The 23900-nt window shown below is 37.0% G+C and overlaps 2 protein-coding genes across 3 annotated transcripts; one reads left to right on the top strand and one right to left on the bottom strand.

Moving 5' to 3' along the window:
• Nucleotides 1-3181: 3181 nt before the first annotated feature.
• slc1a1 (solute carrier family 1 member 1) lies at nt 3182-17281 on the top strand. The gene is made up of 12 exons (XM_043245425.1): nt 3182-3587; nt 6657-6797; nt 8385-8477; nt 8557-8671; nt 9441-9483; nt 9560-9664; nt 9747-9931; nt 11495-11602; nt 12372-12494; nt 13997-14191; nt 14298-14432; nt 15909-17281. Exons 1-12 carry the CDS (start codon nt 3488-3490, stop codon nt 16147-16149), a joined length of 1584 nt encoding a protein of 527 aa, XP_043101360.1. The 5' UTR covers nt 3182-3487; the 3' UTR covers nt 16150-17281.
• A 338-nt stretch (nt 17282-17619) lies between these two features.
• Nucleotides 17620-23438, bottom strand: spata6l (spermatogenesis associated 6-like). 2 transcript variants are annotated; one of them, XM_043245300.1, is made up of 13 exons: nt 23214-23438; nt 22913-23050; nt 22786-22834; nt 22298-22339; nt 22091-22215; nt 21930-22013; nt 21744-21848; nt 20599-20707; nt 20422-20453; nt 19068-19189; nt 18760-18853; nt 18557-18634; nt 17620-17807 (listed from the first exon to the last, which is right to left on the bottom strand). In XM_043245300.1, exons 1-12 carry the CDS (start codon nt 23259-23261, stop codon nt 18563-18565), a joined length of 1020 nt encoding a protein of 339 aa, XP_043101235.1. In that variant the 5' UTR covers nt 23262-23438; the 3' UTR covers nt 17620-17807; nt 18557-18562. The 2 variants fall into 2 exon arrangements, with proteins under 2 accessions (XP_043101235.1, XP_043101234.1); XM_043245299.1 differs by having other exon boundaries at nt 17620-17782.
• Nucleotides 23439-23900: the final 462 nt, after the last annotated feature.

Below are 23900 nucleotides of genomic sequence, written 5' to 3'. Positions count from 1 at the left end.
TCATTCACACGTCTTGAGTGGAAATAACGTTTTAATACAATGCATTTGTTTATTACGAGTTATCGAACTGCATTTGGGTTATTTTGATTAGGTTAAAAAATGACAACACCGCAAAAGAAATACTGCTAACTAAAAGAATTAATTAATTTTTTGATCAATTTTAGAAAATAAGTAGGAGAACGCGGGCTGGTATTATTTCACACCGCTAAATAATAATATAGCGCCCTCTACTGGACATTTTAGTGAAGCAAATGCTCGAAGAAATTGTACGTTTAGAAAATACTGGAAGCCGTTCAGAGTTTGGAAAAGAACTTTAATGAGTAACTTCGAGAGCAGGAGAAACAGAGCAGCAGTATGAAAGACCTGCAGATCAGTGTCGAAGGAGTTAAGTAATGCAGGGAACAGTCGAGAAGAAACTCACTCTTTCAAACTGGATGTTAAGTGTTGGAGAGATCGAATAATGTTAAGTCATTTGTTTCAATAGGTTTCCAGACGATATATCCACATACAGAACAGATAACATTCAATTTGACAGCCAGTTTTATTTAACCATAACCACCTGATAGATGTTTGGAGAAGTTTAAATCCAGGATTAAAACAATATCTCTGGTTTAAACCTAATAAATCCAGAATCGACCACTGTTTTATGGATCACGCGTTCAGAGAAGCTGCCTCAGACATCTTGATTTCTATTAACTGATTGTGTTGTAGAAATGAAATCCTGATGAGGGGATAAGGAAAAAGAAAGGCTGCTGGAAATTAAATTATGCTCCGTTTAAAAAAAAAAAGGTTGTAAAAAGATACAAATATTTGAAATTGAAAGACTTTAGTTTTTGCAGTAAATGGGACTTTGTAAAATATAAAATTAGACACAATTCAATAAAGTTTGCTACAGAGTACAGATTGCCTTGGGGGGCAAAAAAATTAACCTGTTTCAAGAAATTTGTAAATAGTGAGCTAAAAGACAGTGAGGATAAAAGAAACTTAATTTTGCGGTCCTGATTCAATTTTATGTATCGCAAAAGAGCTGTTTGTGAAAATGCAAGCGAAGTGGATGGTGCATGAAGAGAAAGAAGAACATACTTGAACTTAGAGAAGATAGGATACGGCAATATCCAGTTTACTGAGAAATGAAGAGTAAAGATTGATGCCAGTCAGATTTAAGAGCTGAAGAGCTGTGTGACGTGATCTTGATATTAGGGTATAGACAAGAGCTCTGCCTCTTCATCAGAAATTACAAAGAGCATGATCAAATTAACAAGATAAACTGTATGAGCGTGTAACGGAAGCAGACTCACACGGGAAGTAGGTAAAACAGAGTTTATTTGAGCACTGAAAGTCTACCGCAGAGGAATCAGGTGAGTACATAGTCCTTTTACTGAACACAGATCTCCTCTTTCTCCTGGAAGCTGGAGTAAAGGAGATCCTCGGAGAAAAGGAGATCCTCGGAGAACCCGCCACAGGCCCGGAGGACGCCGGAGACAGCTGGGACTCAACCGTTCACCAACACACACACACACACACACACACACACACACACACACACACACACACACACACACACACACACACACACACACACACACACACACACACACACACACACACACACACACACACACACACACACACACACACACACACACACTGTGTGTGTTTATAGGACACCCTCGATGAGGAGCAGGTGTGTCTAGTTAGATCTCAGGTGAGGGAGACCCGGCAGAGCCGGCCAGATCCGTGACTGAACGCCGGCACATGAGACAAGGTGAATGTGACCGACTTCTCCGAGATGAACGGTGCGCTAAAACCGAAGCGGCTGAAGTCCTTCGTAAAACAAAGAGCCTTTTTGGTTTAGGACAGGGGTGTCCGAACTCGGTCCTGGAGGGCCGGTGTCCTGCAGAGATTAGCTCCAACCCTAATCAAACACACCTGATCCAGCTAATCAAGTACTTCAGACATGCATGGCGTGCGTGTTTTAGCGGGGTTGAATCTAAACTCTGCAGGCACCGAGTCTGGACACCCATGGGTTAGGATCTCAAATGCAGTTTTTCAAAAGATGGGTGTATTTGATTTCATATTGCCTTGCGACTGATTTATATGAATTACCGGTAAAATGATCTGATGTCCAACAAACCCTAATGTTAAAAACACAACTTTACGCCACACGATACACAGATATATCCGTATGCACAAAGTATTATACTTAGTAATAGGAAATCATTGTTTTTGTGTGCTTGGATGGAAGAAGGTTGTATGGACAGTAACTAAATTTTTTTTAAAGTAGTTTAGTTTGAAACCTGTCTTCCTTGCATTACTGTTTTATGGTACATTGCATGGATCTAAATGTTTATCACGTTCATCTGCACGGTCCTTATTTTGTCAGTGTGTATTTATATCTAAATGGTCTCACAGTAACACATATAAAAGATAAATCTTCATGCATACGCGTGTGTGTGTTTTTATACATTAATATTCAATCTTTACAGACCCTTGAAAAAGAAGCAGCACACCTTTAAATACAGTATTTTTATGGAAATGATATACATTAAAAATTCACAATGTTAAATTATGTTCACACATTTATATCTATGTTTATACATTAACAGCGTCGGGCAGTAACTAGTTAGTCTACTAACTAAGTTACCGTAACAATATTACTTCTTTTTTTTTTTTAGTAACTAGTCATGTAACTAATTACTAATAAGATTTCTTATTATCTTCTGGCTATCCACGTGGACTTTGGTCAAATCACGAGGCAGACATATGTTGTTAGTGACTTTTTAGTTAGTTTAGTAAGATTTTTACATGATTTTTCTGTGGGGCGTGACGAAAAAGCAATGCAAGTGTAACTGATTACTGTTGCCAGGGAGTAATAAGTAAAATAACAATATTCATTTTGAAAGGAGTAACTAGTAATGAGTAATATATAACACTCTTAACTAGTTCAACGCTGTACATTAATATGCAATAGAGTGCTTTCTGACCCAATTAAGTTTGCCATTTAAACAACATTATAATAGGAGTTGCATGCATGGACGCCAAACGTGCTTTCCGCTAAACCCGAGCGTTAATCGTTAACCTGACCAAAAAGTAGGCTACTTGGGCATTAAATTATATGAAGAATAATTTCTAGCGGCCGCTGGGAGAAATAATGCAATGTTTATATTCTAACGTGACAGATAACGCGGGCTCGGCGGCACGGGCTCGTGTGTCAGAGACATGTCGCGCGCACTGCAATTCTAATATTTTTATATCTCGTTTACGGGCCCGCGAGAAGAGATGGCGGTAAATCAGAGGTCAGCCTGCCGTAAACGAGCGATCAAAGGTTATCGAGAGACTCTGGCAGGAAGCAGCAGCAGCAGCAGCAGCAGCAGCAGATCACATCCCCCTCCCAACAGCAGCCGCGCATCATTCTCCGCCGGCTCTCCGGGACTCGACGACGGAACGGAAGACCGCGAGCCTCGCCAGAACCACCCGCCCGCGCGCCATGGACATGCTGGGGAAGAAAGAGCGGAGGGGCAGGGACGTGAAGGGCTTGCTGAAGAGGAACTGGATCCTCATCGCCACCGTCACGTCGGTGGTGCTGGGTAAGACGGGCTGCACCGGAGCGCCGCGTTTCTCCGCATCGCGCGTCGCTCGCCTCGTTGTCGTGCTCGTTCACGTCTCGCGCCGTTCATTATGCATCCGGTGCCGCCGTTTCATCTTCTCCGTCTGGGCTTGAGGTTTGGTGGAAATGCGGCGCCGGTGTGATATGACAATAAGGGCAATTAAGGTGTTTGTTGCGTTTAGCTGCACGATATCTGCAGGTGTGTTATGGGTGAATGTGATGAATGAAGGCATTGATCATTCTCTCTCTGTGTGTGTGTGTGTGTGTGTGTGTGTGTGTGTGTCTAGATATTTTACTACTGCCACAGAGAAACGTGACCAGACTTCTAGTATGACACAGTAAAATCCCTCTGTTTCATCTCACACAAGGAGCGACAAACAGTGTGAAGGGGTCGGGGATGGTTGTCACGCTTTACTGCGCCTTTTCTTTTCAGAAAGTCAGATTAAATTCCTAAAAGCTAACATTGCATGGCTACAGAGGCGCACGGGACATGTGTTGATCTTCAAAAATGAGATCACCGGCTCCAAGAGGAGATTGGAGGAGATTTGGAGAAAGCGCTCAGCGGCTCAGTTACGGATGCTCTGCGGTGAATGGGTGCCGTCAGAGTGAGAGCCCAACAGCTGATAAAAACATCACGGTAATCCATTCAGCATAAACAAATCCATCACTCAGACTTTATCGCAGCTTTATCGACCGTTGCTGTCGACAATAAGGCGTTTTCCGGTGAAAGGTCGTTTAATCTCGGTCAGGACGGAAATACGAAGAGTTCAAGCATAATGTAGAAGACAAAACGGTCAAAGCAGTTCTAAACAAATGTTTTGATGCGAGACACTTTCTCACGCAAGGAAGAGGAATCATTATAGATGGATGCCATATGTTGGACATTTCGGTCAAAAGCATAAAACAAGATGTTCACTGATGGACTGGAGTGGTGTGGATTACTCGGGATGTTTTTATCAGCTGTCGTTCCGACGGCACCCATTCACCGCAGAAGACCGTCTACAAAATACTCGTATTGTAAAATGTTAGAAGACATGCAAAGGAGCCCAAGATGACCGGGCTGGGGAATCAGCTTGAATTAGGTCAAATCAGCCAACCAGCTTGAACCAAGACCAACACAAAACAACCCCGGGTGCCATGAAACACAGTAAAACGTGATTTAAAAAAAAGTCCGTAACTAATAAACTACAAGACGCCGAATACAAGTGAGACGTTTCTGAGAGCTGCTGAAACACATGCTCGTCAGAAAGTCGTCTTGACGTGAGCCGGCATTGATTATGTGCGTTTGTTTGTTATTCTCCTCTACATTTTTGTGCAGAAGTGTACCAAAACAATCTTTGCAATAGCAAATGTGTGCAGGTCTCGAAAATAAAAGCGTGGCGTAATCAGTTGTAAATAATCATAAATGAGCGGGTTATTTGCCGTGCCACAAACTGGCCGGGTCGTGAAGGCCTAGTCATCACAACATTAATGGTTTAATGCTTTGTGAAACGCTCAGAACTTATAGGCTGTCCAATAAAAATCTCGCTATTGCTCTATTAGGCATTTCTGAGCTGATCGGTGAGGCAATTAAGCAGCGGTCATAGATTATACACTATATGCACTAAAGTCTTGAGTGTAGCATGTGCTATTTTTATATAAAATAAATACTTTTTAATATACGCAATACTGCCGCCATGATATTCATAATGATGTTTTGATTGCCTTTTATGTCATTAAAAACGGCCAAAATAGGGGTTAATGTTTCATGCATAACCAACTCTCGGTCCTGAGCTTGTTTGTATTTGACATTTTATTTAAATTGGTTCGCTCGTGGATGCCACGCAAGCTCGTACAATAAAACAAAAGGGCGCTCTTTCAGCGTTGCAAAACATCTTTTATTTCGGTCGTAAGCACCGTAATCATTACGATGCTGAAATGTAATAAAGATATGTTAAAGTACAACAAGGACTGTATAATTGACTGTGCCGTTTGTGGTCACCCGGGTTTGGTTTAGCCTCGTTAAACATGCACGAAGACTTCTTGAAAGCGAGAATATTAGATACACAAATAGTTGTGATGCCATCCCTCGTGAAAAAGAAGCGTGTACAAAAATAGTAGGACTTTTATATAAAAAAGGACATTTATATATAATTCTGTTGTCTTTGATCATATGTAAAGTGGAAATTTAAAAAATACTAGCTTTAAATGTAATATTGAATAAGACACTATATTTAAAAATAAAAACAAGTACTTGTTTTTGCTTTAGTGTGTTAGTCAGCACATCGAAATAAGTGTACTTCTTTAAAGCATGATGAAAAAAATATTTAATATTATTTTATTTATTTATATATTATATTTTTTATTTTTTATATATATATATATATATATATATATATATATATATATATATATATATATATATATATATATATATATATAAAATATGCATACTACTAAGGAATTAAAGAATGACAATAATGTCAGTAATCTGCATATCAGCATTTTTGTTAAAAGTGTGCAGCGTTTTGAAAATGCTCCCTAATGGAAGAAGGTTGGAAACGGACACATAAATACGTTATTTGCTGTATCTGCAGTGCAGTGCATTAAGGTTTTTTAGTTTATTTGACGGAACCGACTATATCCGAATCCATCTCCATGAACGAACGAAGCTTAGATCATCTACAACTCAATGCGACACGTTTGAGATGTTTTTATTTCGATTAACAGCTACAGCTAATTCGGCGCATCTCGCGTTGTGCATCTGGCAACAAATCCGGGGGAAATGATCTGCGCCTCGGACAACCATAAAGCATATTCTCATTCGAAATGTCGGCGAGATTAGAGATTTGAAGTCTCTTAGGCTTGTTGGCGAAACCCCTCTAAATATCAGCGGCGACGCTCAGTCGTTTTGAGACAGCCAGTAGTCATTGTAAAAAAGAAGCTGATCTTGAGATATTACTGGAATATGCAGCTCGGTACATTCAGACTGGTTTGTGTAGATCAGGCGTAATGGAGAGGGTGACGTTTTGAGCTCAGCTTGACGTGCTTTCTGTCTCTCTGTCTGCAGGGATCGCTCTGGGAGTGCTGGTGCGGGACTACACCTCTCTGTCTCAGCTGGAGAAGCAGTACTTTGGCTTCCCGGGAGAAATCCTGATGAGAATGCTAAAGCTGGTCATCCTGCCTCTCATCGTCTCCAGCATGATAACGGGTATCGCTCTCTCTCTCTCTCTCTCTCTCTTCAGCCCATCACATCTCCATTTATGACTGGCTGTGAAAATTCAGAGGTTATAAATGCTGCCTTTATATTACCAGTGTCCAGGGCCACCTTCAGGGACGAGGGTCCACCCATGAAAGATTAATCGCAGCCCTGCCGGGTTTTGCTGAATCTCCCGCTAGCAATAATGAAAAAATGTATATATATTTTATTTGAAAGTCATTAAATGTGTGAAACATTCATTACATGTGTATATTTATGTGTATATATATATATATATATATATATATATATATATATATATATATATATATATATATATATATATATGTATATATATGTACATATATATATATATATATATATATATATATATATATATATATATATATATATACATACATACATTATATATATATGAATAATAGATAATAGCTTAAAAAATTATTTAAAAAAATATATATAGACATTTAAAAAAACGTAAAAAAATAAATAATAAAAATTAAAATCAAAGCTAAAAATTCAAACAGGAATATTAACAATAGCTAAAATAGTAAGGTACAACATGATACGTTTATTATGTTATTATTATATTATTATATATTATTATATTATTTTCAGATATGATTGTTTAGTAACAAATTTGTTGATTATATCTAAGGTGGGTAAGATGGACCCAACCTACTATGATATTTACCACCTGAATCTAACCATAGCATGTCAACACATTGAAAAGTCATCCAGCTGTTTATTATCATCTTAATTATTGTGTCGTTAGTCAATTTGCTGTGCTTTTTACCTCAAATACCAGACTTTTAAATTCTTCTATTACTGAAAAACTGTTGCTTTTTTAGCAAAACTTAAAAACATCGGCAAGACACTTGTCTCAAAATATAGTCAATCATTTTATTGGTTCTCCTTTGCGACATAAATCTACAACGTTTAAAAAATGCTGAAAAGAATCAGCATTGCGTTGCTGTTCAAGCCCTTTTGAATTACAGTGTTTTCTTAAAGCACCACCGTATAGATTTTAAGTTAATGTTTAAATAATTTAACAAACCATTCATGTGTTCTTTGATGTTGGTTAATGGTTATACTAATCATTATATAAAAAACGCAACGTCTTTTATCTTTTTTTAGCAAATAGTTTAATTGTATTTAATTCATTTTTAATAAAAGGTACAATCTCCTCACAAATCCTCAGGGTTTATGAATTCTTCTTGTTCAGGAAACATGCGTACAGTATGGCCGCATTTTATGTTTATTTTATGTTAACGTATCATTTCTGGGCAATAAAATTCTTACAGTACGGCAATATATACACGTCATACGTGCTACTTTGGCAAATCCAATAATGCTTGATTGTGTGATCGCTGCAAATAACCGCAAAAAGATAAGGCTCTGTGCTGCTGATAATGTCTGGAACCTCACATCTACAGCATTTCTGATATTTTCGGAGGGAAAACTGTAGCTGCAGAGCTGTTTTTGTTGCAGTGCAACCCAATATGCATTGTTTAACGCATCAAGCGTGTTCTCTGGAGAACGGATGAGTGGCGTTTACTTCTGGCCTTGTTTGTGAAGGAGTGGCAGCGCTGGACTCGGAGGTGTCGGGCAGGATCGGGCTTCGCGCCGTGGTTTATTACCTCTCCACCACCATCATTGCTGTCATTCTTGGTGAGTCACGCAAACACGACATCAATAAACCTTAAAGACGTAAACTGTGATTGCGTAACAATGATGCTGTGCCCGAAAGGGATCGTTCTGGTGACGACGATTAAACCCGGGGTGTCGCAGAGCGCTGATAACATCGAGAGAGCGGGAAGCACGCCGAATGTGACCACCGTCGACACCTTACTGGACCTGGTTAGGTAAAAATCGCACACCTGCGCCTACCTACGTTGTATGAAAGATAATTCGATACAAAATACATAATATGGATGCATAATTTGAGCTTAAAGACGCAAACACTCAAAGGAACAGCCTTTTGTATCGTTCTCTGAAATGCACTTATGGTGTCAAGAATTTTACATTTAAAAAAAATTATAATTTAGATGTAGTAAGCTGTCTATCTGTGTCCAAATCATGTGTCGAATTGAACTTTGTGTTCAGACTTACTGGATTTTATAGTGCATATATGACCTCTTATATATCGAATGAGATATTTTGGCTTCTCAGTTCATTAACCCTTGAATTACTTAAAAATGCATGACGTTTAATGCATTAAATAAAAAAGGTATGCAATGACTCGACCATTTTAGGTATGGTCTATAGATCTATATAATGTAATATAATACAATACAGTATAATATAACAATTTGGTTTGGTTAGACTTTAGTTTTGGAACCAGTTCTCACTATTAAAGATGACTTTTACCTTAATAAGCTTCCAATTTGCTGCTTGTTAGGTTAGCAAGGTAGTTGTTAAAGTTTAGGTACGGGGTGGATCTTAAGGGATCTTAAATGTAGAATAATATGCATTAATATTTGTGCTTTATCGGTGCTAATGAACTGCCAGCATGCTAGTAGCATGCAATCCGGTGAGCAACTAGTTAATAGTGAAAAGTGATACCAATAATATGATCACTATTTCGTATAAATAATTTTAACCAAGTGGTTTGTTTACCTTGTGTCTTCATAGGAATATGTTTCCCGAAAATCTTGTGCAAGCCTGTTTTCAACAGGTAAAATATGGTTTTGACTTATATTAAGTCGTGAAAATATAGTTTTTAGTTTAAATGAATATCATCTGTGTTTTAGTATAAGACGCAACGCAAAGAGATTGAACCATCAAACACCAACGTAAGCACAAGTAACACGACTGCATTTCCACCATTCACCACCATTATCTCAACAGTTGCACAGGTGAGAGAAAGATGACGAGTAAATGAATGGCATAGATAGAGAATGCATGTATGTATTAATTTCTGCCATCTCTCTGCTGTAGAATTTGACAAAAGATTACAAGATTGTGGGCTCGTATTCAGATGGCATTAATGTTCTCGGCCTGATCGTATTCTGCGTGACGTTCGGCCTGGTCATTGGCAAAATGGGAGAAAGGGGCCGGATCCTGCTAGAGTTCTTTGATGCTCTAAATGAGGCCACCATGAGAATCGTTCAGATTATTATGTGGTTAGTTTACAGGCGACAATCACTGTCATTAATTATCATACTCGGACTTAAGGGTGGGCTCTGTTGACCCTGGTCAGTAAGAAACCACCCAGTGCACCCTAGCAACCACACTGCAACTCCTTTGCGACCACTTAACAACTCCCTAGCAACCACCCAGAACACACTAGAAACTTCATAGCAACCACCTAGAAATCCCTAGCTATCACATAGAACCTCCCTAGATACAATATAGCAACCACATAGCCTAGAAACCACATAGCAACAATCTAACATCCAGTCAGAATATCCTAGAAACTACACAAGAACAACGTAGAAAAGCCTGGGAAATCAAGAAACCATTCCATAGCAACCATTCAAAATACACCTAAAACATATAACAACACCTTAAAATCACTATCACCTATTCATTTGCAATAAAAATCACAAAAACACCCTAGGAATCACATAGCAATTATTTAGCAACCACTCTAAATACCCTAAAAAAACACATAGCAACACCCTAGAAACCACAACTATTCCTTAGCAACTATTCAGAATACTCTTGAAATGACATGGCTATTCCTTAGCAACCACTCAGAATATCATTGAAACCACATAGCAATTCCTTAATTACCGTTGAGAATACCCTAAAAAAACATAGCAACACCCTAGAAACCACAACTATTCCTTAGCAACTATTCAGAATACTCTTGAAATGACATGGCTATTCCTTAGCAACCACTCAGAATATCATTGAAACCACATAGCAATTCCTTAATTACCGTTGAGAATACCCTAAAAAAACATAGCAACACCCTAGAAACCACAACTATTCCTTAGCAACTATTCAGAATACTCTTGAAATGACATGGCTATTCCTTAGCAACCACTCAGAATATCATTGAAACCACATAGCAATTCCTTAATTACCATTGAGAATACCCCAAAAAAAACCATAGCAACACCCTAGAAACCATGTAGCAGTTATTTAGCAACCATTTACAATACACAAAAAAACACATAGCAACGCCCAAGAAACCACACTTATTCCTTAGCAACTATTCAGAATACTTTTGAAATGACATGGCTATTCCTTAGCAACCACTCAGAATATCATTGAAACCACATAGCAATTCCTTAATTACCATTGAGAATACCTTAAAAAAACACATAGCAACACCCTAGAAACCATGTAGCAGTTATTTAGCAACCATTTACAATACACAAAAAAACACATAGCAACGCCCAAGAAACCACACCTATTCCTTAGCAACTATTCAGAATACTCTTATAACAACATAGAAACCCTTAGTTACCATTCAGTATTCAAAAACACATAGCAACCACATAACAATTTCTTAGCAACGATTCACAGTATCCTAAAAAAGTACATAGCAACACCCTAGCAACCACCCACAAGAAGCATGCAACACTTTTTCCTACTTTTTTTTTTTTTTACAGCTATGCAGTAGAAAAAAACACATAGGAAGGTACATCAGCCAATAAATGATACATTATGTAATATAGTGTAATATTGATTACGTATGTAATGAATGCAATGATAAAATACATTTTCTCTGGCAGTTACATGCCCGTTGGCATCTTGTTCCTAATCGCTGCCAAGATCATGGAGGTGGACGACTGGGATATCTTCAGGAAGATGGGCCTGTACATGGTGACGGTGCTCAGCGGGTGAAGCTCCTCAAATGTTCCCTTGTTGATTAGCAGAGGAGCAGATTTACCGTCGGCTCTGCTCACACGCAGATAAGAGCCACGGACATTTAAAACTGCTCGAACTGCAGATGCGCTTATTATACATTTCATAAACTCCAAACTTCCACTAATTTGAGTGATAAAGGCGACCGAACATCAGTCAGGAGATTCTGTAGCCGCAGTTAAACAAATGCCATCTGCACTCGTGTGGAATGAGCTGAAAGCACACTGCTGAGTCAAACAGTGTAGCTCTTACGAATAGAGAGCATATAAATCCGGGTGACCTTGGGGGAAAAAAGCAGTGGTGCTCAACCCTGGGGGTGCGCAAGATAACTTTATTATAGATAAGATAACTTTATTTTAATTAAAGTGTGATGTATGTAATAATTGAATGATAAATAAGTTCAAATATATAAATGCAATCCTGGATCATATAGGACGGGTATATACGGGTCAAAACAATCCATTTTCTTTCATGCAAAAGTCATTAGGATATTACGGGAAGATACCGTAAAGATAACGTTCCATGAAGATATTTTGTTTCCTTTTAGTAAACACGTCAGAAATTAATTTTTGATTAGTAATATGCATCGCTTCATTTGGAGAACTTTTTCTCAATACTTTGATTTCTTGGCACCCTCAGATTTTCAAACGGTCTTATCCTAACAAACCATACTTCAATATTCCTGACGTTCACTGCTTCTGATAACGCACAGGGGGTATTTTAAAACGTGTTTTCTTTTCACAGACTAGCCATTCATTCCATCGTATTCCTCCCCCTGATTTACTTCGTGTTTGTGAGGAAGAATCCCTTCACCTTCACTCTAGGAATGGCACAGGCTTTGCTCACAGCTCTCATGATTTCCTCAAGGTGAGTCGATGAGTATTTTAGCATTGGTATATTGAATAAAGGCGAAACTTAAAATCTAAAGAGATGCAAAACACCGTCTGTCATATAGCTGCTGAGTTTGTAAATGGATACAGAGATATTATATGCAATATACTACACACGCTTTGTAGACATCGAAGCCATTTTGAACACAACAAATGTTTTCAGATTGATTTAAAATATCAAATATGATATCCTCGGATAAAATATGAGTCTGTTCCCATCTTTGTCATTTTCTGTGTGAAATATGTCATCTCAAATCTGCAGACTGGCTCTGATTTTCAGCAGCTAGCTCCAGAGCTCATCCATACTGTAAACCGGAGCAAAAAATGCATATGTAGTGCATTTCAAAACTCAAATGTATATTTTTATGTCCTAATATTTATGAATAAAAAGCCAATTAAGTGAACATAAAGAGGAATTTTGATGATTATGTTTCTTAATAAATAAAGTACATTTTTTAAAAAGCATGCTTTAATAATATTTTAATTAAATGTATAGTAAGCTTTTCACATGCTTTAAAGGATTATCATTTTACCTGTAGAGTGTTATTCACATTACATTTAGAGTAAAAATATATTGTAAATGTACTGAATTGCAGCTTTATTACAAAAGTGTATTTAAAAATAATATTTAAATAGTATCAAAAAATGACTTTTTATTTTTCATATTTGAATTCAACAGTACTTTAACCATATTTCAAAGACAATTAAATATAAGACGTACTTAGTAAATCGATTTGCATGTAATATAAATTTTAAATCTAATACATTTTTATTCAGTTGCAATTGACATATAATTAAGTGACTTTGCACAGACTGAACTGAAAAATACATGCACCGACTAATCTTAAAATATATCAAAATATATCTTAAAAAATATTCAAATATATTTTGTCTCAAAATGCACACCAGTAATGTTTTTCCTAATGCACGTTAATAAAAAATACTCCTAATTTATATAATAAATGTCCTAATTTAACTATACATATATTGCCTAGCTCTGGCTGTGAAACCAGTCCTTAAAGTAACATTTCCACAACAAGTATTCTTTTTAAAAATATGCCAAAGTGTACCTCTGATCCACATTTAGGATTATTTTATATTTAAAATGTAATTAGTTATTTTTTTATTAAAGCTAAGAAAATAATGCGAGCTTTTTAAAGACATTTTAAAACAAAAGTATTTTGTTATGCAGTACGTTCAGACATTTTCAATGGGACTTGTCCCAACAGATTCCGCAAAAGGCATGCATTTCTTAAAAGCTATGAATAACGCTTTTTAAACAATCTTTAAAATAATCGGAGAAACAGCCTTTGGTGTTGTGTTTTGATCATTATTTTGAGCTTTTTATAGCAGGCCTGCTCAGCCTCGCTCCTGTCATTCCAGTTTTAGGTGGTTTGTGTAAAACAAAGAGATTTTTCAAATGCACAGCAATCAAAGAAAACTGCTATATTGCGATAACAAGTGTCTTCACTGTATCAGCTCAGCCACTCTGCCGGTCACGTTCCGATGCGCAGAGGAGAACAACAGGATCGACAAGAGAATCACTCGCTTCGTCCTTCCAGTCGGTGCAACTATCAACATGGACGGCACTGCGCTGTACGAAGCCGTTGCGTCAATATTCATAGCTCAACTGAACAACTACGACCTGGACGCCGGCCAGATTGTTACCATTAGGTAAGTGGGATATAAGCCAATTGGTGTGATATAATAGAGTTAAGTGGCCTCATGAAGGACGAAGGGCCGAGTGATACTTTTTTTTTTTTAAACATTCATTCCGTAGTATCACGGCAACAGTCGCCAGCATTGGCGCAGCAGGTGTTCCAAATGCTGGACTGGTAACCATGGTGATAGTGCTCACGGCAGTGGGCCTTCCAGCCACCGATGTCACCCTCATCGTCGCTGTCGATTGGCTGCTGTAAGTATTTGGTATTCATAATGTGACACGGTGGGGATGATGACGTATTTTTGTAGGAGAACCCGTATCGGCCAGGTTCCCGTTACAAAAACCCAACAGGATCTGTCCATCGACTTGTTGCAGAAAATAAACTCAATTGAAATGTTATTCTTAAAGCTGCAGTCCGTAACTTTTGGTGCTCTAACAGAACTGTGTGCGTCTTGTGGAAGAAAGCTGTAGCCAGAGCTACTTCTCTCTGCTTATAAAGAAGTCACGCAGGAACTGGGCAGGAACCAATAAACCCCGACAACAGTCTAAAGAGAATATTATAGTCGTACTCTGGTGATTCAGCACGGTTTGGAATCGTGGCGTACTCGCTTATTATACAAAAGATACAGTCTGCAGCTTTAAAAACATTTAGCAGAGAAATTTAGGCTACTTCTGTAATTACGTATCATTACTGATGTATTTCATGCCACGGAATGAAATGTGAAAATATGTTTTCATCATAGACCTTATGACAAGCACTTAAACAGAATCTCTGACTGGATCCAGAAAGGCTCAAATATCCGTTTATAGGTTTTGGTCTACAAAACTAAATTATTGGTTTAATTAAGTCATCCTGGAATGTTTGTATTTACGAGTCGGTGAGTTTTAATCACTTTTGTCAGCGCAAGATGGAACGATTTTTTTTAAACAACAGCTTAAAAAAGGTGAATAACTATTTATTTCTAAGAAGATTATGAAGATTTCTATGATGGAATAAATTGCGACATTTTAGGTCAGTTTTGACTTTTTTCCTGAGATGTAAACCTAGATTTCAGAAGAAAAATATGTCAGAATTGTGGTATGTAAACAGAATTATGAGATGTTATGCGAGTCATAAACTCACAATTACAACAACGTAAATGTATTAATTGGGAAATAATTACTTTTTTGATGATAATAACTCTCTATATAATTTAGTAATTTAATAAAGGTTATGTCTCATAATTATGACCTTTTTAAATCAGAATTCTGAGTTTGCATTTTTGTTTCCATGACGGAATAAAAAAGTAAATCACAATTTTTTTTTATCTCGCAATTACTATTTTTCTTCCCAAAATGTTTTATTTGAATTGCAATTGTTTGTAATTCACATAACATCTCATTTCTATCAGCATTTCTAAACTTATCCACCTTTTTCCTCAACGCGAAAGTAAGTCTACGGTTGAGGCTTCCGGTTCGTTAACGAGGACGATAACGACATGCAGTAAACGTTAAAACCGCAAACCAGCTTGTTCATACTTAAGATAATACATTAAAATGAGATGATACGACACTTTTTTCAATATCAAGCAGCAAAAAAAGTTTTGTACGGCTAAAAAAAATATAGCTGGACGCGGATGGGACCGGAAGCCAGACCCATAGAATTTACAAATGGCGGCGCCCATACTGCAAGTAAGAAGTGGATAACGTTACTGTCAGAATTGACATTGTTATATCCTGTCGAACCAGCGACCGTTTCCGTACCATGATCAACGTGCTGGGAGACGCATACGGCGCTGGAATAGTCCAGAAGCTGTCCAAGCGAGAACTAGAGAGGATGGACCTGACTTCAGACGTGGACGCTGCCAACCCCTTCGCCCTGGAGACCACGCTGGACGACGACGAGTGCGAGAAGAAATCGTACGTCAACGGCGGCTTCACCATCGATAAAAGCGACGCCATCTCCTTCACCGAGACCTCGCAGTTCTAGTGGCGAGCGGCGGTTTCTGCTGAACACCTGACGGCGCGAAAGAGGTTCAGAGAGGTTGGAGCCATTCATAAAACCAATGCCATGACTGGGACGGAAAGTCATTAGCGAGGACATGATTGAGTGCGGACATTAGCAATACCTGCCCTTGCGGTTCTCCTTCCTCCATTTTCCCACCCGCGCTCTTGAACTTACGTGTGCGCTAGTCTGAGAGAAAACCGTGCTTCCACAGTTCATTAACAATTCCCATGACTTATGCAAATTGCTGGTCTCTTTTTATTAACGTCGGTTGTTTCCTTTGGTTTTGTACTAACGGATAGCTTTTTAGCAGTAGGCGATTTTTCGTATTGGTGTTTGAGAGGGAGCTCCGTGCAATATCGAAGAAACCCGGCAGATTAGTGTAACGTACGCATGTCGCTAACTAGCCAATGCTGTGACGCTCAGAAAAAAACGCTGATTTTTAAGGTCCTCGAAATCCGCTTTCGACGATTTTCTTCGCAGATTATGTTCCAAATTCAGTAACGTGTGAAATGTCGCCAGTTCTGTATTTGCACTTGCTACCGAAAGCCAAACGTTTATGAGCTTTGCGCGTCTTTCGTTTCAGATTTGTGCCAAGTTGAATGTGTTGATATGAAGGGGAACATTTTTATACAAGCGTTGCATGATCGGGGCTTGATGTGGTGTACAGATACGGCCTTGGGAATGAAAATCAGATCCTTTGTACACGGTTCTTTTGTCACGATACTGAAGGTGGCAGGCCTTAATAGTTTCTTCAGCAAGCCACCGATTCATTATTTTTCTTCTTTTGTTGTCAAATTTATTGAATGTTCTGAAAAGGCCACACAGATGATGTTGTCGGTGCCAAATTTCTGCCATTGAGCCACTTTGAACTTTCTTTTACAATATTTAATTTCTTCGTACTTTGGGTTACATCAGAAATGAGAGAAAATGATCGATGTGTCGCGGTAATGGTCTTCGTTTAAGGTGAACACTGTAATAAACACTGTAAAGCACACCATTGTACAACTGTATTTATACAGTACAGTAGTCAAATTAGTCATACTGTATGATTCAACAGGTACTGTATGTGTATTCACAAAATAATAAAGACAAATGTGTCAACACCTGAAAAAAATCCCTGAATTGATTTTTTTCCATTCTTAAGATTTATTATGGATGGATGGATGGATGGATGGATGGATGGGTGGATGGATGGATGGATGGATGGATGGATGGTTCTTCATTTAATACTCCGTCTCAAGGGGAAATGCCATAGACATAACACACCTGTGGCTCTCAGATGCAAACATAATAAGCCTTTTGAACTTGATAATCAGCTAAAGCAGGCGTTTCATTTTAATTGCTAATGACCAAACAGCATTTGCATAAAAATGCTTAAAAGAAGAAGAAGGGATGTGATCAAACCACTACCGATTTGTCACTTTTGATGATTTCATTTTGTGTCTTTTTTGTTTCTTTATTTATGGACTACTGCCAGAAACAAGGTTAAATACCACCAAGCTTGAAAAACACTAGAAACACACGGTTTCATTTCAAAGCTGCAATACAAACAAACGCACCCATAACTAAATAGAAACGAATGCAATGCCGTGGAAATCCCAGTCTTCTGATTCGTCTGTGGAGAAAAAGAAGAACAGAGTCTGCACAAAAAAAAATAAAAGTGCTTAATTGTATTAAATACGAACCAGTACACATGAAACCTTAAAAACAACTGTATTATCTTTAAACTGTACTTCCAGATATTATAATATATGACATAAAAGGCCACTTAAGTACACTTTAAAGAGAGCGTTTTAATACACACATTTTACAAAAGTGTACTTTATCAATTACTTTACACATTTAACTTTTATCATTTTCAATCATGTTTCAATAACCTTTTGTCGCGCTTTAAAGTACACTTTTTTTACGTGTTGACACACTGATTATAATTTTTACTTAAAGTACAATATTTCTTAACACTTCCTTAAAGTTCATGTCAAACATTTTACTTTGCATTTTACATTATTATGCTTTCATAATTGTTTTAAATAAAATGTACTGAATTGCAACTATATATATATATATATATATATATATATATATTCAAATCCAAGGCATACGTGTTTCAGTGGAAATGACAATAAACCAAATTTGAGTTTATCGTAAAATGCACGTCAGAACATTCAGCAGTACTTTAATTATAAACTAAATTAGATATAAAGATGAACCCATTAACATAAAATATTTTTCTAATATATGTGCATGCACGCGTGTGTATTTAAACATACATAATATATATGCACAATACACACACATATGTCATTTTGGATGCATTTAATCGCGACCGATCGCGTGGCAGCACTAGATTTAAAGACTTGGCCATTACATGAGTGCATACTGTACGTACCACACTTCAGAACGGGCATGAGTGGGCCAAAACAGATCTGCGTGTCAAAACCTCGTCTATCTCGGAGTCAGTGGCACCCTGACATCAGAAACAGAGGCAGAGGAGGCTGAATGATCCATCCCACGATGAGCATAACATTCCACGGCGTTCATTAAAACGGGAGTGTGTGTGTGTGTGTGTGTGTGTGTTTCAGTGGTACTCACACAGGCTAGTCTATGGACCGCTTTGGGAGACGTTAAAAGGTTCTGAACCCGTTCCTGAACCTCCTCCCACAGGTCAGGAGAACCCAAGAGAGATCTGCAGAAAACAACACATCATTTATCTCAAAGGATAAGGTTTGCTCGTTTATAAGGTCGGTGATTTGAACAGCTTCCTTGAACCAGAGTATTAGGCAACCCGTAGTGTTACGAACATGAAGTAAGCTTCAGAGCTGCATGGATGTGGTGTGGAAAGTTCTCCAAAAAAAAAAACATCAGTCATATCTACCTGGGGAACGCAGATGCAAACATACCCATTGTGCCTCTGGCGATCTGTGCTGGAGTATCTTGAAGATCCCGTGAGGAAATGATGTCGTCCCACTTCCTCTGCGTAGTCGAGGAGATCGTCTGTGTCTGAAGAGTCTTCATCGGCCATCTGAAGCAATGAAGCACGGTGGCGGTTCATGAGAGAAACAACAGAATACTCAAACAAGTGCGGCCTTGTGATAAAGAAGTGCGCTTAATTGTATTGAATGCGATTTTGTGGGGTGTCTTTTAAAATACTTGCGGATAATATGAAACTTAATATACAGGTAATGGACTTAGACTGAGCCAGGATTAGGCCATAGTTCAATTAGGAATTGAAGTCATTTTTGATTAAAAAAAATCATTACTGGTGTGGATCATGAGAGAAAACCAAGGTGCAATTACAATTACTTGATGCCACAATTACATAATTGTCCAAAATTAACATTATTCTGTGTGCTTAAGATGTGTTCTTTTCTTTCTATGTGTTATCCTAAGGGCTTTTTGCATTGTTTTAATTTTAATTTTAGCACAGCATTATAATACTATGCATATTTTTACTTTTGTATTCAAAGAAACCATTTCAAGACATTTGAGTCTTAATACTTAGGTTTTTCGGTTGTTTTTAGCGTGGGTTGCTTTAAGTAATTGTATAAACATCATTTAATGTAAATTGTGATTATCGGAATAATCGCAATAACAATTTCTGTCATAATCGCGCAGCCCTAGTTGAAACAGATCAGACTTGCATTTTAGTCTGGGACTAGGCTTCAGCCTTGACAATGAAACTGGGGGTAAGCTGCACTTTGTGATGTTATCAAATTAAACATTCTCCTTTCATTTTTTTTAAATGTAAATTTTACTTTAAGTTATTTTAAATCATGTTTTAATAATGTCTTGTTATAATTTAAATAAGTAGACTTATTTAATGTTGACTAACATATTAAGCATGCAAAATATTTAATTAAATATATATATATATATATATATATATATATATATATATATATATATATATATATATATATATAATAATGCACCAAAAATATTTAAATATATGACGACACACTTTAACCAATATATTTAAACAAGTAAAATAAATTAAATTAAAAAAATTTATTAAAAATCACTCTGAAGACTATTTACAGAACATTAAAACTATAATCCATTTTCATTTAATTGTAACTAACGTACAGTTAAGTGTCTAAAAATATTACAGTATATTCACACTTATGTAAATAATATACTTTAAGAATATACTTCGGGTTGTCCATCTGACTTTTTTTTTTTTTACTCCCAGATCAGTATTATTTGTTTATTGGTGTTTAATATAGAGAGGGACAAAAAGTATGCACAACTAACCCAAGGTCTGGAATAGCTCCTTCTTTTGTCTCCTGGAGAATAAATGAATGCAGTCAGTAGTAAAGTTCAGTTGACCAGTTAACTTTTGGTTAAACAAAACGTGTCCTGTCATATATTACCAAACGAATCTTATAGAGATCTACAGCATGGACTAGTTGCATGAAGGGTGTTTCATACGTGATTCTCCTGATGGTTTTGTTTGATTCGGTGACAGACTCCTCAGTCTGGTGTTTCTATCAGAGACGGGTGAACGATGAGAAGAGGACCGTCCACGTGACCTCTGAACCTAAGAGGGTCACACACACACACACACACACACACACACACACACACACACACACACACACACACTTAATGGTCTTAATCCTACAGTAAGCGGTTGTGCCCTCTGCTGGATATTGTTAATTTATCAAAAAAACTAACAACCAGGATCTCAAACCATTTAAACACCAGTGTAACGAGAAACACCTCTAATATGATTTATATAAATATATGATTTATGCAAAGCTCAACATGTGGACCATGTCTGATGAGAAAGAAGTACTTAAATACAATTAGCTGCACTATTGAAGTACTAGCATTTGTACTTGTAGCGTATATATATATATATATATATATATATATATATATATATATATATATATATATACACACATATATATATATACATACATATATATATATATATATATATATATATATACATATATATATATACATATATATATATATATATATATATATATATATATATTACAATATCTGCAAGTAACATTTTATATGTAATATTTAAAATATTTTAAATGATAACTGATTTTCACTGTTTTAATAATCTTTGGTTGTGTTTTACAGTACATTTTGATGCATTGACTAACACACTAAAGCACATATAAAGCACTTCAACTGAACTGAAGCGTGTCGTTCGATCTTACGTTTAAAGTGAATATTTTAAATATAATAATTTAATTAGATTTATTGCTACAAACGTGTCATTGCAAAAATGTTTAAATGCATTACTAAATGCATAAATTTGCTTAAATTGGCATTAAAGTATATTATTGTTTATAAAATAATAATGAAACCGCATATAAAGACATATTTGCCACTTAAGTGGGTCAAAGACACTCTAAACGCAACTAACTGCATTGCATTCGACACAGATTTTAAATATAATACATTGCATTTAATTGCAAATGCAATTAATAGCTAAAACACTGCATTTAATTCAGACTTTCGAACTATATCAATTACACAGTTACTGCTCTTTTTAAAAGCTTGCCGAAGCGCGCTCCTTTTCAACACAAACGAGGAAGATCTGAGACCTGGTCTCTGTCGTGACGTTCTCTTCGGCTGCACGGAGAAAAAGAGAGATGTCTTCGGGATGAAGCGCCGCCTCGTTTCTGAGACCTTTTTCTCGTCATTGCCCTCTAAAGACGACAAAGCATTTTACAAAACCTTTACGAAGCAATCAAGCAAAAATTCTTGATCGTCGAAATCTGTGTTTTTACCGCAGGGACAGTCGGGAGATCACCGTCGGCGGAGATTTCACTGAACGTCGTCTTCGTGGAAAACTCTAATCTCGGAGAGATACCCTGAAACGAATCAGTGTATTTAAAGACCACTGTTTAAGTAAATCGGTTCAGTTAGTGGTGGATAAACACGCACTTACAGGAAAAGTGGGATGCCGTGTCATTAACACCTCTCTCTCGACTCCAGAGAAAGACGGGACGAGCTTCGGTTCGGGGAAAAGAAAACTTCGAGCATCCACCTCGAAACTGGCCAGTGTTTCTCCAGCTGCGGGAAAAAGCAAAAAACGTTGCCTTCAATCTGCAGCACGAATGATTTAGTAATACCTGAGAAATAACATGAGTTGTACCTGGAGGAATCAACTGAATGAGTTCAATTTTCACTGTTTCGCCTGATGAAGAGGAAAAACACTATAAAATAGCCCTAATAAATAAGAAGTGTATATATATATATATATATATATATATATATATATATATATATATATATATATTAATATTCAATATTATTATTATTTATATTATTATTTATATTATGTATTAATATATTATTATTAATAATTATAGTATATATATATATATATATATATATATATATATATATATATATATATATATATATATATATATATATATTTATTTTTTTTTTATGAAATATACAAATTCTTGAAAGGGACTTTGACTATAATACACTTATTTATTTGCAATCAACGCGTGATTGAATGTCTGAAAGCATTCTTTTTTCATTCAGGTGTTCTGTTTTAAAGTACGCCTGCGCTGTTTTTTTGTAAAAAGCACTAAAGAGATCAGGAGAAAAAAGAAAGAGGCAGCGTCTCACACTGCAGGAAGTCGGCTATAGCTGCAGGATCGGTGGCGTGGCTCAGTGTCTACAAGGAAAAAGACGAGAGTTTATAACGCGCCGAGACTGCCTTTCGAAACGAGAGAGAGCAGAGCAATCGGTCCACCTTTTCAAACCGTATTTTCTCCCGGATCAGTAACGGAAAGACCGCAGGGAGGCATTCAGTCTTCCTGTATTTGTGCATCAGACTCACACTGACGTAAACATCATCTTTGGCTGGTAAATGCACCCCTGGACAGGTTATCTAGAATATAAATATAATCACAGATCTCCGTATTCGCAGGTAAGAGAACGGCACAAAACAGCCAATACACGGTTGCTATTCGTTTATAAGTAAGTTAGCGTTTGATCGTCTCGGTTTGATCAGTTGATCTCACTGAGCTAAATAATGATCCGGAAATCCTCACCGCCCTCAGGTGGAGTTCGACGACCACTTTAACCGCTTTGCGAGGCATGTTTTGTCTTGTTTTTACCGCTAACAAACTCTTATGTTCTCGAGATCGTTCATAACACCCAATACGGGAAAGCGTCGCGTTTCCATGGCATCACGAAAGGCTCTTTTTCGCGACTCGGTTCATTCGAACGACTCAGTTCGAAAGAACTTTGTGATTCTTTTCCGCCAGGGCGAGTCATCGCCGCGTGCTCCACCGCGCTGCATTTTATGGTCCATGAGTAATTAATTTCAAATTGTTTATTGTAATTAGTGAAAATTTATGTTAATATTTCCATTTCTTGCAAAGCTTAAGTACAATTTCAATAAAACCTTAAGCATTAATAAAATGTTCTAAAATGCATTTCCATGAATAAAAGTCGCTTTTAAAGATGTTATTTATTAACTGTGCTTAATGTGCTTTATTAACTGTGCCGAATATTATTCATATTTCAGTCACATTTGTGAACCGGTTCAGCAGGTGACAAGATTCTCAAAGTAACGACTTTTATTTTGAAACTGTCAAATAACCGGAAATTAGATCGGACTCAACATGGGAGTCGTAGTTTTGCAGCTAATTTGTGGACAATTTAATTATTCCGTAGGAACATAGATATTAAATAATAAATATAGCCATTTATTTCACCAGGCGTGAGATAAAAAT

This window comes from Puntigrus tetrazona, chromosome 7 (genome assembly GCF_018831695.1).
Source record: "Puntigrus tetrazona isolate hp1 chromosome 7, ASM1883169v1, whole genome shotgun sequence".
Taxonomy (NCBI): domain Eukaryota; kingdom Metazoa; phylum Chordata; class Actinopteri; order Cypriniformes; family Cyprinidae; genus Puntigrus; species Puntigrus tetrazona.
This window is presented reverse-complemented; position numbering and strand designations above follow the sequence as displayed.

Bases quoted from the DNA above. Each gene is read 5' to 3' on its own strand.
- slc1a1 (XM_043245425.1), top strand. From the start codon at position 3,488: ATGGACATGCTGGGGAAGAAAGAGCGGAGGGGCAGGGACGTGAAGGGC. The intron at 8,672-9,440 runs GTAAAAATCGCA...GTGTCTTCATAG, and splicing joins ACCTTACTGGACCTGGTTAG to GAATATGTTTCCCGAAAATC. The intron at 9,484-9,559 runs GTAAAATATGGT...TCTGTGTTTTAG, and splicing joins TGCAAGCCTGTTTTCAACAG to TATAAGACGCAACGCAAAGA.
- spata6l (XM_043245300.1), bottom strand. From the start codon at position 23,261: ATGCCTCGCAAAGCGGTTAAAGTGGTCGTCGAACTCCACCTGAGGGCG. The intron at 20,708-21,743 runs GTCTCAGATCTT...TGACCCTCTTAG, and splicing joins AACGTCACGACAGAGACCAG to GTTCAGAGGTCACGTGGACG. The intron at 18,635-18,759 runs GTGAGTACCACT...TTCTGATGTCAG, and splicing joins CGGTCCATAGACTAGCCTGT to GGTGCCACTGACTCCGAGAT.